At 69.1% G+C, this 16530-nt stretch overlaps 1 protein-coding gene across 1 annotated transcript in view; it reads right to left on the bottom strand.

Annotated features, from left to right (window-relative positions):
• The window catches only part of OPLAH (5-oxoprolinase, ATP-hydrolysing), a gene marked incomplete at its 3' end in the record, with an annotated part of 33631 nt that overhangs the window by 14583 nt on the left and 2518 nt on the right, over positions 1-16530 (bottom strand). Inside the window, 10 exon segments of the mRNA XM_053932976.1 lie at positions 113-250; positions 4017-4187; positions 5095-5207; positions 5306-5613; positions 6241-6308; positions 7034-7172; positions 8607-8772; positions 10475-10670; positions 12397-12520; positions 13717-13831. Of these exon segments, the coding sequence (XP_053788951.1) occupies positions 113-250; positions 4017-4187; positions 5095-5207; positions 5306-5613; positions 6241-6308; positions 7034-7172; positions 8607-8772; positions 10475-10670; positions 12397-12520; positions 13717-13831 (1538 nt within the window).

A 16530-nucleotide genomic window follows, 5' to 3' on the forward strand; every position in this document is an offset into this window, starting at 1 on the left:
TGGCACTGGGATGTGGCCAGTGGCCCCGGGCCGGGCTGGTGGCACTGGGACAGGACTGCTGGCACTGGGATGTGGCCAGTGGCCCCGGGCCGGGCCGGTGGCCGGCACTGACCGGGCGGTGAAGGCGGCCAGGAAGTCGCCGGCGGCGCAGGAGCCGGGGTGCGCGGGGTGCCCGCGGGCCGAGACCATGAGGGCGCAGTCGGTGCCCTCGTAGCGCAGGTGCAGGAACGGCTCCGTGCGGATCTGCTCCCTGCGGGCACGGCCCCGTGGCACCGTGTCACCGTGGCACCGTGTCACTGTGTCACTGTGTCACCACGGCCCCGTGTCACCGTGTCACCGTGGCACCGTGGCACCGTGTCACCCTGTCCCTGTATCACTGTGTCACCACGGCCCCGTGTCACCGTGTCACCGAGTCACTGTGTCACCATGGCCCCGTGTCACCATGTCACTGCGTCACCCTGTCCCTGTATCACTGCGTCACCACGGCCCCGTGTCACCGTGTCACTGTGTCACCGTGTCACCGTGTCACTGTGTCACCCTGTCCCTGTATCACAGTGTCACCACGGCCCCGTGTCACCGTGTCACCGTGTCACCGTGTCACTGTGTCACCCTGTCCCTGTATCACTGTGTCACCACGGCCCCGTGTCACCGTGTCACTGTGTCACCATGGCACTGCGTCACCCTGTCCCTGTATCACTGTGTCACCATGGCCCCGTGTCACCGAGTCACCGTGTCACCGTGTCCCTGTGTCACTGCGTCACCACGGCCCCGTGTCACCGTGTCACTGTGTCACTGTGTCACCGTGTCACTGTGTCACTGTGTCACCCTGTCCCTGTATCACTGCGTCACCACGGCCCCGTGTCACCGTGTCACTGTGTCACCGTGTCACCGTGTCACTGTGTCACCCTGTCCCTGTATCACAGTGTCACCACGGCCCCGTGTCACCGTGTCACCGTGTCACCGTGTCACTGTGTCACCCTGTCCCTGTATCACTGTGTCACCACGGCCCCGTGTCACCGTGTCACTGTGTCACCATGGCACTGCGTCACCCTGTCCCTGTATCACTGTGTCACCACGGCCCCGTGTCACCGTGTCACCGAGTCACTGTGTCACCATGGCCCCGTGTCACCATGTCACTGCGTCACCCTGTCCCTGTATCACTGCGTCACCACGGCCCCGTGTCACCGTGTCACTGTGTCACCGTGTCACCGTGTCACCGTGTCACTGTGTCACCCTGTCCCTGTATCACAGTGTCACCACGGCCCCGTGTCACCGTGTCACCGAGTCACCGTGTCACCGTGTCCCTGTGTCACTGCGTCACCACGGCCCCGTGTCACCGTGTCACTGTGTCACTGTGTCACCGTGTCACTGTGTCACTGTGTCACCCTGTCCCTGTATCACTGCGTCACCACGGCCCCGTGTCACCGTGTCACTGTGTCACCGTGTCACCGTGTCACTGTGTCACCCTGTCCCTGTATCACAGTGTCACCACGGCCCCGTGTCACCGTGTCACCGTGTCACCGTGTCACTGTGTCACCCTGTCCCTGTATCACTGTGTCACCACGGCCCCGTGTCACCGTGTCACTGTGTCACCATGGCACTGCGTCACCCTGTCCCTGTATCACTGTGTCACCATGGCCCCGTGTCACCGAGTCACCGTGTCACCGTGTCCCTGTGTCACTGCGTCACCACGGCCCCGTGTCACCGTGTCACTGTGTCACTGTGTCACCGTGTCACTGTGTCACTGTGTCACCCTGTCCCTGTATCACTGCGTCACCACGGCCCCGTGTCACCGTGTCACTCTGTCACTGCGTCACCCTGTCCCTGTATCACTGCGTCACCACGGCCCCGTGTCACCGTGTCACTGTGTCACTGTGTCACCATGGCCCCGTGTCACCGAGTCACCGTGTCACCGTGTCCCTGTATCACTGCGTCACCACGGCCCCGTGTCACCGTGTCACCATGTCACTGTGTCACTGCGTCACCACGGCCCCGTGTCACCGTGTCACTGTGTCACTGTGTCACCGTGTCACTGTGTCACTGTGTCACCCTGTCCCTGTATCACTGCGTCACCACGGCCCCGTATCACCGTGTCACTGTGTCACCACGGCCCCGTGTCACCGTGTCACTCTGTCACTGCGTCACCCTGTCCCTGTATCACTGCGTCACCATGGCCCCGTGTCACCATGTCACTGCGTCACCCTGTCCCTGTATCACTGCGTCACCACGGCCCCGTGTCACCCTGTCACTGTGTCCCCATGCCACCGCGTCACCACGGCCCCGTGTCCCCGTGTCACCATGTCACCTTGTCACCATGGCCCCATGTCCCTGTGTCACCGTGACACCGTGTCCCCGTGTCACCACAGCCCCATGTCACCATGGCCCCGTGTCACCATGGCCCCATGTCACTGTATCACCCTGTCCCCAGTGTCACCACATCACCATGGCCCAGTGTCACCCTGTCTTCAGTGTCACCATGGCCCCGTGTCCCCGTGTCACCCTGTCTCCATGTCACCATGGCCCCATGTCACCGTGCCACCCTGTCCCCAGTGTCACCCTGTCCTCAGTGTCTCCATGTCACCATGGCCCTGTGTCCCTGTGTCACCATGGCCCCATGTCACCGTGTCACCCTGTCTTCAGTGTCACCCTGTCCTCAGTGTCACCATGTCACCATGGCCCCCTGTCCCCGTGTCACCCTGTCTCCATGTCACCATGGCCCCGTGTCACCGTGTCCACCTGTCCCCACTGTCACCCAGTCCTCAGTGTCACCATGTCACCATGGCCCCGTGTCACCATGTCACCCTATTCCCGTGTCAGCGCCACCCAGGCCTCAGTGTCACAGCGTCACCATGGCCCTGTGTTACTGCGTCACCCTGTCCCCAGTGTCCCTGTGTCACCATGTCACACTGGCCCCGTGTCACAGTGTCACCATGGCCCCGTGTCACCACATCCTGTGTCACCCTGTCCCCAGTGTCACAACCACTGTGTCACCCTGTCCCCAGGGTGTCACCGCCACCACTTATCCCCGGCCCCCCGGGCCCCAGCACCGATGTCACTGTCACCACGTCCCCCTGTCCCCCAGCTCTGCACTGTCACCTCTGCCACGTCCCCATGTCCTCCACCCCCCAGCGTCAGTGCCACTGCCACTGCATCCTCCCTGTCCCCGGTGTCACCGCCTCCATCCCTGTCCCTGGTCGCCCATTCCGGGTGTCCCCTGTCCCCATCGTCCCATCTCCAGTGTCCCTTGTCCCCATCCTGCCATCCCCACTGTCCCCGCTGTCCCCTGTCCCCATCCTCCCATCTCTGGTGTCCCGTGTCCCCTGCTCCATCCCCGCTGTCCCCGCTGTCCCCTGCCCCATCCCCAGTGTCCCCTGTCTGTCTCCAGCCCCCGATCCCCGCTGTCCCCAGTGTCCCCTGTCCCCATCCCTGCTGTCCCTGGTGTCCCCAGCCCCTCATCCCCAGTGTCCTCTGCCCCCATCCTGCCATCCCCGCTGTCCCCGCTGTCCCCGCTGTCCCCGCTGTCCCCGCTGTCCCCTGTCCCCATCCCCGCTGTCCCCACTGTCCCCGCTGTCACCACTGTCACGCTGTCCCCTGTCCCCATCCCCGCTGTCCCCACTGTCCCCGCTGTCGCCGCTGTCACGCTGTCCCCTGTCCCCATCCCCGGTGTCCCCGCTGTCCCCGCTGTCCCCAGGGTCGCGGTGTCCCCACTGTCCCCTGTCCCCATCCCCGGTGTCCCCGCTGTCCCCGCTGTCCCCGCTGTCCCCTGTCCCCATCCCCGGTGTCCCCGCTTTTGCCACTGTCGCCGCTGTCCCCGGTGTCCCCTGTCCCCATCCCCGGTGTCCCCTGTCCCCCTCCCCGGTGTCCCCGGTGTTCCCGGTGTCCCCGTTGTCCCCTGTCCCCATCCCCGGTGTCCCCGCTTTTGCCACTGTCGCCGCTGTCCCCGCTGCCCCCTGTCCCCATCCCCGGTGTCCCCGGTGTCCCCGGTGTCCCCGGTGTCGCCGGTGTCGCTCGCTCACGGGGTGAAGCCCTGGGCCCGCAGCGCGTCCCGGCAGCGCCGCTCGAGCTCGCGGAGCCGCTCCTCGAGCCGCGGGAAGGCGGCGGGGCCGTACGGGAGCGCGCACGGCTCCTGCTCCTCCTGCACCGCGTCCGCCAGCGCCAGCCCCAGCGCCGACAGCAGCCCGCTGTGCCTGCGGGGAGGGGACAGCGCTGGCACCGCGGGGACAGCCCCGGGACAGCGCGGGGACAGCGCGGGGACAGCCCCGGGACAGCCCCGGGACAGCGCGGGGACAGCCCCGGGACGGCCCGCACCGAGCCCTAGAGCAGCCCGCTGTGCCTGCGGGGAGGGGACAGCGCTGGCACCGCGGGGACAGCGCGGGGACAGCCCCGGGACAGCGCGGGGACAGCCCCGGGACAGCCCCGGCACAGCCCCGGGACAGCCCCGGGACAGCCCGCACCGAGCCCTAGAGCAGCCCGCTGTGCCTGCGGGGAGGGGACAGCGCTGGCACCGCGGGGACAGCCCCGGGACAGCGCGGGGACAGCCCCGGGACAGCCCCGGGACAGCCCGCACCGAGCCCTAGAGCAGCCCGCTGTGCCTGCGGGGAGGGGACAGCGCTGGCACCGCGGGGACAGCGCGGGGACAGCCCTGGGGTCCCAAAGCCACCGACACCCCAAATCCCTCGGGCCCCTCCCCAGCCCCAGTCCCGCAGGGGGTGGGGTCGGGGTCTCCAGGACCCCCCCCCCCAAGCGGGGAATCCCCGTGGACACCCCCCCCCCCCCCAGCTCCGGCCCCAAATCGGAGTCTCCACTGCCCCCACCCCAAAAAGGGGATCCCCACACCCCTCACCCCAACATGGGGGTCTCCTCAGCTCCACCCCCATCCCGGGGGTCCCTGAACCCCCCGCCCCAATCCTGGGGTCCCCGCGCCCCGCCCCCCAGCTCCACCCCCACGCCGGGGGTCCCAACGCCCCCCGCCCCACTTTGGGGGTCTCCGCTACCCCCGCCCCATCCCGGGGGTCCTTCGCCCCCCCCAGCTCCACCCCTATCCCGGGGGGGTCCCCGCGCCCCCCGCCCCATCCCGGGGGTCCCCGCACGTACTTGTGGATGAAGACCTTGGCCATGCCCAGCGTGCGGGCGATGGCACACGCGTGCTGGCCCCCGGCCCCCCCGAAACACGCCAGCACGTGCCGCGCCGCGTCGTGTCCCCGCGCCTGCCACCGGGGACGCGCAGGTGACACCGCTGTCACCCGCGGCGCCCCCCCCCCACCCCACACCCCGAGCCGAGACCCCCACCCCGCGGGACACCCACCTGCGTGAGGGCGCGGATGGGCCGGCACATGGCCTCGTTGGCCACCCGGATGAAGCCCAGGGCCACCTCCTCCACCGAGAGCGCCTCGGTGCCGCCGGTGTCGCCGGTGTCGCCGGTGCCGCCGGTGCCGCCGGTGTCCCCCGCGGCGCTCTGGAAGGCGCGGATGGTGGCGGCCAGCTCGCGGAACGCCGCCACGGCCGTGTCGCGACACAGGGGCTGGTCCTCGGTGGGGCCGAAGATCCGCGGGAAGTACTCGGGGAGCAGCCGGCCCAGCACCAGGTTGGCGTCGGTGACAGTCAGGGGACCGCCTGGGGACACCGGGGGGGCAGGGGGGGTCAGGGGGACATGGGGACACCGGGGGGGGGGTCAGGGGGACACGGGGGGGTCAGGGGACCGCCTGGGGACACCGGGGGGGTCAGGGGGACATGGGGACACCGGGGGGGGTCAGGGGACACGGGGGGGTCAGAGGGTCATGGGGACATGGGGGGGTCAGGGGACCGCCTGGGGACACGGGGACACGGAGGGGTCAGGGGGGCTAGGGGGTCAGGGGGCATCAGAGGGACACGGGGGGTTCAGGGGAGCACCTGGGGACATGGGGACACGGGGGGCACAGGGGTTCAGGGGGACACGGGGACACGGAGGGGGTCATGGGACCGACTGGGGACACAGAAGAGGACACGGCGGGACACGGGGGACAGAGGGACACGGGGTTCAGGGGGACACCGGGGACAGCAGGGGACATGGGGGTCACTCATTGCCCCTTGCGGTGACAGGGGACACGGAGACACCGGGGGGCACGGGGGACAGGGGGACATGGGGGGGGTCAGAGGGGACACGGGAGAGGTCAGGGGTGACACGGGGGTGTCAGGGGGACACGGGGGGGGTCAGGGGTGACACGGGGGTGTCGGGGGGACCCGGGGGTGCCCCTCACTCACCCTTGCGGTAACAGGCGGGGCCCGGGTGGGCGCCCGCGGACTCGGGACCGACCACGTAGAGACCGGACCTGCGGGGACACGGGGACAGCGGGGTCCGGCCGGGCGGGGACACCCGCGGGGACACCCACAGGAACACGGGGACACCCGCGGGGACACGGGGACAGCGGGGTCCGGCCGGGCGGGGACACCCGCGGGGACACCCACGGGAACACGGGGACACGGGGACAGCGGGGTCCGGCCGGGCGGGGACACCCACGGGGACACCCACAGGAATACGGGGACACCCACGGGGACACCCACAGGGACACGGGGACACCCACAGGGACACGGGGACACCCGCGGGGACACGGGGACAGCGGGGTCCGGCCGGGCGGGGACACCCGCGGGGACACCCACAGGAACACGGGGACACGGGGACACCCACAGGGACACCCACAGGGACACGGGGACACGGGGACACCCGCGGGGACACCCACAGGGACACGGGGACACCCGCGGGGACACGGGGGGCACGGGAGGGGCAGTGACACCCACGGGTGCTCCTCACTCCCCTGTGACACACCTGGAACCCCCTCCCCACATCCCCCCCAATCCCTGGAGCCCCCTCACCTGGAACACACCTGGAGCCCCCTCCCCAGCCCCTTCCCCCCTCCCTGGACCCCTCCCCATCGCCCCCGGCCCCTCCCCATTTCCCCCCCCCCCTCCCTGGACCCCTCCCCATCGCCCCCGGCCCCTCCCCAGCCCCTTCCCCCCTCCCTGGACCCCTCCCCATCGCCCCCGGCCCCTCCCGCACCGGAAGAAGAGGCGGGAGCCCCCCCCGGCCGCCACGGTGTTGATGTCCAGCTGGGGGGCCTGGATGGCGACCCCGGCCGTGGTGGCCTCGAACACGTGCTCGAACTCGCCCGCGTAGCGGCTCACGTCGGTCGAGGTGCCTGGGGGGACCCCGAAAGTGCCGGACCCCAAAACCGCTCCTTCCCAAACCCAGCGGGACCCCAAACCCAGGCAGACCCCAAACCCCTCACAGCAGCTCACATCGATCGAGGTGCCTGGGGGGACCCCAAAAGTGCCGGACCCCAAACAGCCCGAACCCCCAAAGCCACAGAGACCCCCAAGCCCCTCATCGCGGCTCCCTCGAGGTGCCTGCGAGGACCTGGACCCCCCAAAACCGCCAGAACCCCAAAACCGCCTGATCCCCAACCCAGCGGGACCCTCAGTCCCCGACAGACCCCAAACCCCGTGGGGCTCCCAACCCTGCTGGGACCCCAGCCCCAGCCGGACCCCCAATCCCAGCGGGACCCCCCCATGACCCCAGTTCCAACAGGACCCCCCGTGTCCCCAGTCCCAGTGGGACCCCCCGGTGACCCCAATCCCAACAGGACCCCCTGAGACCCCCGATCCCAACAAGACCCCCCGTGACCCCAATCCCAGCAGGACCCCCATGATCCTGATCCCAACAGGACCCCTTGAGACCCCCAATCCCAGCAGGACCCCCTCCCCATGACCCCAATCCCAACACGACCCCCGTGACCCCAATCCCAACTGGACCCCCTCCCCACGACCCCAATCCCAGCAGGACCCCCCCCCGGGACCCCAATTCCAGCAGGACCCCTCCCCATGACCCCAATCCCAGCGGGACCCCCCCCCGGGACCCCAGTCCCAGTAGGACCCCCCCCGTAACCCCAGTCCCAGCAGGACCCCTCCCCACAACCCCAATCCCAGCAGGACCCCCCCACGACCCCAATCCCAATTGGACCCCTCCCCACGACCCCAATCCCAGTGGGACCCCTCCCCATGACCCCAATCCCAGCAGGACCCCCCCGGGACCCCAATCCCAGCAGGACCCCTCCCCATGACCCCAATCCCAGCAGGACCCCCCCGGGACCCCAATCCCAGCAGGACCCCTCCCCATGACCCCAATCCCAGCAGGACCCCTCCCCACGACCCCAATCCCAGCAGGACCCCTCCCCATGACCCCAATCCCAGCAGGACCCCCCCGGGACCCCAATCCCAGCAGGACCCCTCCCCATGACCCCAATCCCAGCGGGACCCCTCCCCACGACCCCAATCCCAGCAGGACCCCTTCCCATGATCCCAATCCCAGCAGGACCCCTCCCCACGACCCCAATCCCAGCAGGACCCCTCCCCACGACCCCAATCCCAGCAGGACCCCTCCCCATGATCCCAATCCCAGCGGGACCCCTCCCCACGACCCCAATCCCAGCAGGACCCCTCCCCATGATCACAATCCCAGCGGGACCCCTCCCCACGACCCCAGTCACAGCAGGACCCCTCCCCACGACCCCAATCCCAGCGGGACGCCGTGACCCCGATGCCAGCGGCCCCCCCGGGACCCCCCCAGCCCTCACCTCCCATGTCGAAGCCGATCACGGGGGTCCCGTCCCGGGGGTCGAAGGTGGTCCGGGCGTAGCCCACGACCCCCGCGGCCGGGCCCGACAGGATGGCCCGGGCCCCCCCGAAGGTGGCCATGGGCGTGAGCCCCCCGTCGGAGCGCATGAACAGCACCTGCACCCCCTGAAAACGGGGTTTGGGGGGGTCAGGGGGGGTCTATGGGGTCAGGGGGGTCCATGGGGTCAGAGCCCCCCATGAACAGCACCTGCACCCCCTGAAAACGGGGTTTGGGGGGGTCAGGGGGGTCTATGGGGTCAGGGGGGGTCTATGGGGTCAGAGCCCCCCATGAACAGCACCTGCACCCCCTGAAAACGGGGGGCAGGGGGGGTCAGGGGGGGTCTATGGGGTCAGGGGGGTCCATGGGGTCAGAGCCCCCCATGAACAGCACCTGCACCCCCTGAAAACGGGGGTTCCCAGTGGGGTGGGTACCCATGGGGGGGTCCCCAGTGGGAAATGGGGGGGTCCTAGGGGGATATGGGGGGGGTCTCAGTGGGAAATGGGGGTCCCAGGGGGGTGGGTACCCATGGGGGGGTCCCCAGCAGGAAATGGGGGGGTCCTAGGGGGATATGGGGGGGGTCTCAGTGGGAAATGGGGGTCCCAGGGGGGTGGGTACCCATGGGGGGGTCCCAGTGGGAAATGGGGGGGGTCCCGGCGGGATGGGGCTCGTGGCAGGTCCGGGGGGGGTCCCAGATGTGTCCCCACCCGTGTCCCGGGTCTGTCCCGTGTCTGTCCCGGGTCTGTCTGTCCCATGTCTGTCCCGGGTCTGTCCCGCTCTGTCCCAGCCCTGTCCCGTGTCTGTCCCAGCCCTGTCCCTGCTCTATCCTGGGTCAGTCCCAAGCTGTCCCGGTTTTATCCCGGGTCAGTCCCGTGTCTGTCCCTGCTCTCTCTCGGGTCAGTCCCGCTCTGTCCCGGGTCAGTCCCGGGCCAGTCTTGCACCATCTTGGGCCAGTCCCGCCCTGTCCCCCCTGTGCCGGGTCAGTCCCGGATCAGTCCCGCTCTATCCTGGACCAGTCCCACCCTGTCCCGGGCCAGTCCTGGGCCAGTCCCGCTCTCTCCCATGTCAGTCCCGCCCTGTCCCGGGCCAGTCCCTCCCAGTCCCCGCCCAGTCCCCGCCCTCTCCCGGGCCAGTCCCGCTCTCTCCCGGGTCAGCCCCGCCCAGTCCCGCCCAGTCCCGGGCCAGTCCCGGGTCAGTGCCGGGTCAGTCCCGCCCTGTCCCACCCTGTCCCGGGCCAGTCCCTCCCAGTCCCGGGCCAGTCCCTCCCAGTCCCGCCCAGTCCCGGGCCAGTCCCGGGTCAGTCCCGGGTCAGTCCCAGCTCTCTCCCGGGTCAGTCCCTCCCAGTCCCGGGTCAGTCCCGGGCCAGTCCCGGGTCAGTCCCGGGTCAGTCCCAGCTCTCTCCCGGGTCAGTCCCTCCCAGTCCCGGGTCAGTCCCGGGTCAGTCCCTCCCAGTCCCGGGTCAGTCCCTCCCAGTCCCAGCTCTGTCCCGGGCCAGTCTCACCCCGTCCCCGCCCAGTCCCTCCCAGTCCCGGGTCAGTCCCTCCCAGTCCCGCTCTATCCCGGGTCAGTCCCTCCCAGTCCCGCTCTATCCCGGGTCAGTCCCGGGTCAGTCCCTCCCAGTCCCGGGTCAGTCCCTCCCAGTCCCGCTCTCTCCCGGGTCAGTCCCGGGTCAGTCCCGGGTCAGTCCCTCCCAGTCCCGGGTCAGTCCCTCCCAGTCCCGCTCTATCCTGGGTCAGTCCCTCCCAGTCCCGGGTCAGTCCCTCCCAGTCCCGCTCTATCCTGGGTCAGTCCCTCCCAGTCCCGGGTCAGTCCCGGGCCAGCGCGGCTCACCGAGAGGCCGTGGCGGAAGCCGCGGCAGAAGTGGCGCAGGTAGCGCCGCACACCTGGGCTCAGGTAGGCGTCGGCGCAGGCCGTGAGCCCCCGCGGCACCGCGCGCGCCATGCCCGCCACGGCCGCCGACAGCGACACCTGCGCGAAGCCCAGCTCCAGCGCCAGCGCGCCCACCTGCTGCTCGTGCCCGGGCCACCTGGGGAACACCTGTGTCACCTGGGGAACACCTGTGTCACCTGTGTCACCTGTGTGTCACCTGTGTGTCACCTGTGTGTCACCTGTGTGCCCAAACCCCACCTGCTGCTCGTGCCCGGGCCACCTGCGGGACACCTGTGTCACCTGGGGAACACCTGTGTCACCTGGGGAACACCTGGGGAACAGCTGGAGAACACCTGGGGAACACCTGTGTCACCTGTGTGTCACCTGTGTGTCACCAAACCCCACCTGCTGCTCGTGCCCGGGCCACCTGGGGAACACCTGTGTCACCTGGGGAACACCTGGGGAACAGCTGTGTCACCTGTGTGCCACCTGTGTCACCTGTGTGTCACCTGTGTCACCTGTGTGTCACCTGTGTGTCACCTGTGTGTCACCTGTGTGCCCAAACCCCACCTGCTGCTCGTGCCCGGGCCACCTGCGGGACACCTGTGTCACCTGGGGAACACCTGTGTCACCTGGGGAACACCTGGGGAACAGCTGGAGAACACCTGGGGAACACCTGTGTCACCTGTGTGTCACCTGTGTGTCACCAAACCCCACCTGCTGCTCGTGCCCGGGCCACCTGGGGAACACCTGTGTCACCTGGGGAACACCTGGGGAACAGCTGTGTCACCTGTGTGCCACCTGTGTCACCTGTGTGTCACCTGTGTCACCTGTGTGTCACCTGTGTGTCACCTGTGTGTCACCTGTGTGCCCAAACCCCACCTGCTGCTCGTGCCCGGGCCACCTGCGGGACACCTGTGTCACCTGGGGAACACCTGTGTCACCTGGGGAACACCTGGGGAACAGCTGGAGAACACCTGGGGAACACCTGTGTCACCTGTGTGTCACCTGTGTGTCACCAAACCCCACCTGCTGCTCGTGCCCGGGCCACCTGGGGAACACCTGTGTCACCTGGGGAACACCTAGGGAACAGCTGGGGAACACCTGGGGAACACCTGTGTGTCACCTGTGTCACCTGTGTGTCACCTGTGTGTCACCTGTGTGTCACCTGTGTGTCACCTGTGTGCCCAAACCCCACCTGCTGCTCGTGCCCGGGCCACCTGCGGGACACCTGTGTCACCTGGGGAACACCTGTGTCACCTGTGTGCCCAAACCCCACCTGCTGCTCGTGCCCGGGCCACCTGGGGAACACCTGGGTGTCACCTGGGGAACACCTGGGGAACAGCTGGGGAACACCTGGGGAACACCCGTGTCACCTGGGGAACACCTGTGTCACCTGTGTGCCACCTGTGTGCCCAAACCCCACCTGCTGCTCGTGCCCGGGCCACCTGTGTGTCACCTGTGTCACCTGTGTCACCTGTGTGTCACCTGTGTGTCACCTGTGTCACCAAAGCCCCCCTGGGACCCCCCCAAACCCCCCAGGACCCCCCAAATCCCCCCGAACCCCGCTCACGCGTAGCTGTGCAGCAGCAGCACCGCAGGGCTCTGGGGACCCCCGGGACCCCCCAAACCCCCCAAGGAGCCCCCCAGGGACCCCCCCAAACTCCCAGGGACCCCCCAGGACCCCCCAGGACCCCCCAGGGACCCCCCCAGGGACCCCCAAATCCCCCCAGCCCCGCTCACGCGTAGCTGTGCAGCAGCAGCACCGCAGGGCTCTGGGGACCCCCGGGACCCCCCAAACCCCCCAAGGAGCCCCCCAGGGACCCCCCAGGACCCCCCAGGGACCCCCCCAGGGACCCCCAAATCCCCCCAGCCCTGCTCACGCGTAGCTGTGCAGCAGCAGCACCGCCAGGCTCCGGATGCCGCGGGCCAGGACCCGCTCCAGGTCCCGGCGCAGCCGCGCCACGTCCAGCGGCCGCTGCACCAGCAGGGTCACCCCCGAGACACCTGGGGGGACAGCGGTGTCACCTCCCCCCCGAGACCCCCCAAAAAACCCACCCCTGCACCAGCAGGGTCACCCCCGAGACACCTGGGGGGACAGCGGTGTCACCTCCCCCCCGAGACCCCCCAAAAAACCCACCCCTGCACCGGCAGGGTCACCCCGGACACTCCTGGGGGGACAGTGGTGTCACCTCCCCCCTGAGACCCCCAAAAAACCCACCCCTGCACCGGCAGGGTCACCCCGGACACTCCTGGGGGGACAGCGGTGTCACCTCCCCCCCGAGACCCCCAAAAAACCCACCCCTGCACCAGCAGGGTCACCCCCGAGACACCTGGGGGGACAGCGGTGTCACCTCCCCCCCGAGACCCCCCAAAAAACCCACCCCTGCACCAGCAGGGTCACCCCCGAGACACCTGGGGGGACAGCGGTGTCACCTCCCCCCCGAGACCCCCCAAAAAACCCACCCCTGCACCAGCAGGGTCACCCCCGAGACACCTGGGGGGACAGCGGTGTCACCTCCCCCCCGAGACCCCCCAAAAACCCCCCGCTGCACCAGCAGGGTCACCCCCGAGACACCTGGGGGGACAGCGGTGTCACCTCCCCCCTGAGACCCCCCAAAAACCCACCCCTGCACCAGCAGGGTCACCCCGGACACTCCTGGGGGGACAGTGGTGTCACCTCCCCCCTGAGACCCCCAAAAAACCCACCCCTGCACCGGCAGGGTCACCCCGGACACTCCTGGGGGGACATGGGGACAGCAGTGTCACCTCCCCCCTGAGACACCCCCAAAAACCCACCCCAGACCCCCAAAACCACCCGGTGCCACCCCCAGGGTCACCCCGGACACACCTGGGGGGACAGGGGACACTGACGGTGTCACCTCCCCCCCGAGACCCCCAAAACCCCCTGGTGCCACCTCACAGAGCAGCAGGGAACGGTGACAGCGGTGTCACCTGCCAGGTGCCACCCCCAGTGCCACCCCCGTGTCCCACCTTGTACCCGGGGCCAGGTGTCACTGCCCGGCAGGTGACAGTGGCAGTGCCACCCCAGTGCCACCCCAATGTCCCACCTTGTACCCGGGGCCAGGTGTCACTGCCCGGCAGGTGACAGTGGCAGTGCCACCCCAATGTCCCACCTTGTACCCGGGGCCAGGTGTCACTGCCCGGCAGGTGACAGTGGCAGTGCCACCCCAATGTCCCACCTTGTACCCGGGGCCAGGTGTCACTGCCCGGCAGGTGACAGTCGGGCTGCTCCGGGACCAGCCGCTCGTCCACCTCGATGACCTCCTCGTAGAGCACGTCGGGCATGGCCACCTCCTGTGGGGACACCGCGGGGACACGGCTGTGACACGGGACAGCGCCGGGGTGGCACCGGAGTGACACCGCGGGGACACGGCTGTGACACGGGACAGCACCGGGGTGGCACCGGAGTGACACCGCGGGGACACGGCTGTGACACGGGACAGCGCCGGGGTGGCACCGGAGTGACATCATGGGGACACGGCCGTGACATGAGCGCGGGGTGGCATTGCAGTGACACCGTGGGGACACAGGGCAGGACTGGGACAGGGACAGGACTGGGATGGCACTGGGACAGCAATGGGGTGGCACTGGGACAGAACTGGGATGGGACAGGGACAGGACTGGGGTGGCACTGGGACAGCAATGGGAGGACACAGGGGTGTCACGGCCATGGCACCAGGGTGGCACAGGGACAACATTGGGCTGGCACAGGGACGTCCACCCACCCGTGTCCCCTGTCCCCTCGTGTCCCCTTGTGTCCACTGTCCTGTGTCCCCTGTCCTCTCGCGTCCCCTCGTGTCCACTGTCCTGTGTCCCCCCGTGTCCCCTGTCCCGTGTCCCGTGTCCCCTGTCCCCATGTCCCCTGTCCCCCCTGTCCCCTGTCCCCTGTTCCGTGTCCCGTGTCCCGTGTCCCCTGTCCCGTGTCCCGTGTCCCCCTGGTGGCCGCTGGCTCCGGCCGGGCCGCGCTGGCCACGGGCCAGGACTGGCCCCGAGCCCGGCCCCGCTCACGGGACAGGGACAGGGGACAGGGACAGGGACAGGGACAGGGGACACGCCAAGGACACCCGACACAGCAGGGGACACGGGACAGGGACAGGGACAGGGGACACGTCAAGGACACCCGGCCGGGCCCCGACACGGGACAGGGACAGGGGACACGCCAAGGACACGGGATAGGGGACAGGGACAGGGACAGGGACAGGGACAGGGACAGGGGACACGCCAAGGACACGGGATAGGGGACAGGGACAGGGACAGGGGACAGGGGACACACCAAGGACACGGGATAGGGGACAGGGACAGGGGACAGGGGACACACCAAGGACACGGGATAGGGGACAGGGACAGGGGACAGGGGACAGGGGACACACCAAGGACACGGGATAGGGGACAGGGACAGGGACAGGGGACACGCCAAGGACACCCGGCCGGGCCCCGACACGGGACAGGGACAGGGGACACGGCGGGGGGACAGGGACAGGAACAGGGGACAGGGGACAGGGACAGGGGACACGCCAAGGACACGGGATAGGGGACAGGGAAAGGGACAGGGACAGGGGACATGCCAAGGACACCCGACACGGGGGGGGACACAGGACAGGGACAGGGGACAGGGACAGGGACGGGGACACACCAAGGACACCCAGCCAGGCCCTGACACAGGGGGGACATGGGGGGACACTGTGCCCCACAGCAGGGACACTGTGGGGCACAGGGGACACAGTGCCAGCCCAGGAGGGGACAGTGTGGGGGACACGGTGCCAGCCTGAGCAGGGACACAGGGACAGGGGGTTGGGGACACTGTGGGGCACAGGGGACACGGTGCCAGCCTGAGCAGGGACACTGTGGGGACACGGTGCCAAGCTGAGCAGGGACACGGGGACAGGGGGGTTGGGGACACTGTGGGGCACAGGGGACACGGTGCCAGTCACGGGAGGGGACACTGTGGGGACACGGTGCCAAGCTGAGCAGGGACATGGGGACAGGGGGGTTGGGGACACTTGGGGACACGGTGCCGGTCACGGGACGTGCCAGCCCCGTGCCAGGCGGCCACGGGTCACCGAGGGGACACCGAGGGGACACCGAGGGGACACCGGAGGGACCGCGGGACACGGGGGGAGGTGGCACCCCGAGCCCAGGGGACATCGCTCACTCGGGGACTGTCACCCCCCCAGGGGACACTGGGACGTGGCGGCGCTGGCACGGGGGCAGGTGTGGGCACAGGTGAGGGCACAGGTGAGGGCACAGGTGTGCCCAGGTGTGCCCAGGTGTGTGCCAGGTGAGAGGTGGGGATCGGTGAAGGCACGGGTGAGGTTACAGCTGTACCCAGGTGTCCGAGGTGTATGGACAGGTGTGCCCAGGTGTGCCAGGTGTATACCCAGGTGTGCCCAGCTGTGCCCAGGTGTGTACCCAGGTGTGCCCAGGTGTATACCCAGGTGTGCCCAGGTGTGCTCTCACCAGGTCGAAGAGGCGGGGCCGGGCCTGCGTGCCGATGTGCAGCAGGTGTCGGTGTGGGGTGGGTTTGGGGTGTGTTAGGGGTACAGGTGTGTGCCCAGGTGTGCCCAGGAGTGTACCCAGGTGTGCCCAGGTGTGCTCTCACCAGGTCGAAGAGGCGGGGCCGGGCCTGCGTGCCGATGTGCAGCAGGTGCCGGTGTGGGGTGTGTTAGGGGTACAGGTGTGTACCCAGGTGTGCCCAGGTGTGTGCCCAGGTGTGCCCAGCTGTGCCCAGGTGTGTACCCAGGTGTGCCCAGGTGTGCTCTCACCAGGTCGAAGAGGCGGGGCCGGGCCTGCGTGCCGATGTGCAGCAGGTGTTGGTGTGGGGTGTGTTAGGGGTACAGGTGTGTGCCCAGGTGTGTACCCAGGTGTGCCCAGGTGTGTACCCAGGTGTGCCCAGGTGTGCTCACCAGGTCGAAGAGGCGGGGCCGGGCCTGCGTGCCGATGTGCAGCAGGTGTTGGTGTGGGGTGGGTTTGGGGTACAGGTGTGTGCCCAGCTG

The sequence above is a fragment of the Vidua chalybeata genome (genome assembly GCF_026979565.1).
Source record: "Vidua chalybeata isolate OUT-0048 chromosome 1 unlocalized genomic scaffold, bVidCha1 merged haplotype SUPER_1_unloc_1, whole genome shotgun sequence".
In the NCBI taxonomy this organism is placed as follows: Eukaryota; Metazoa; Chordata; class Aves; order Passeriformes; family Viduidae; genus Vidua; species Vidua chalybeata.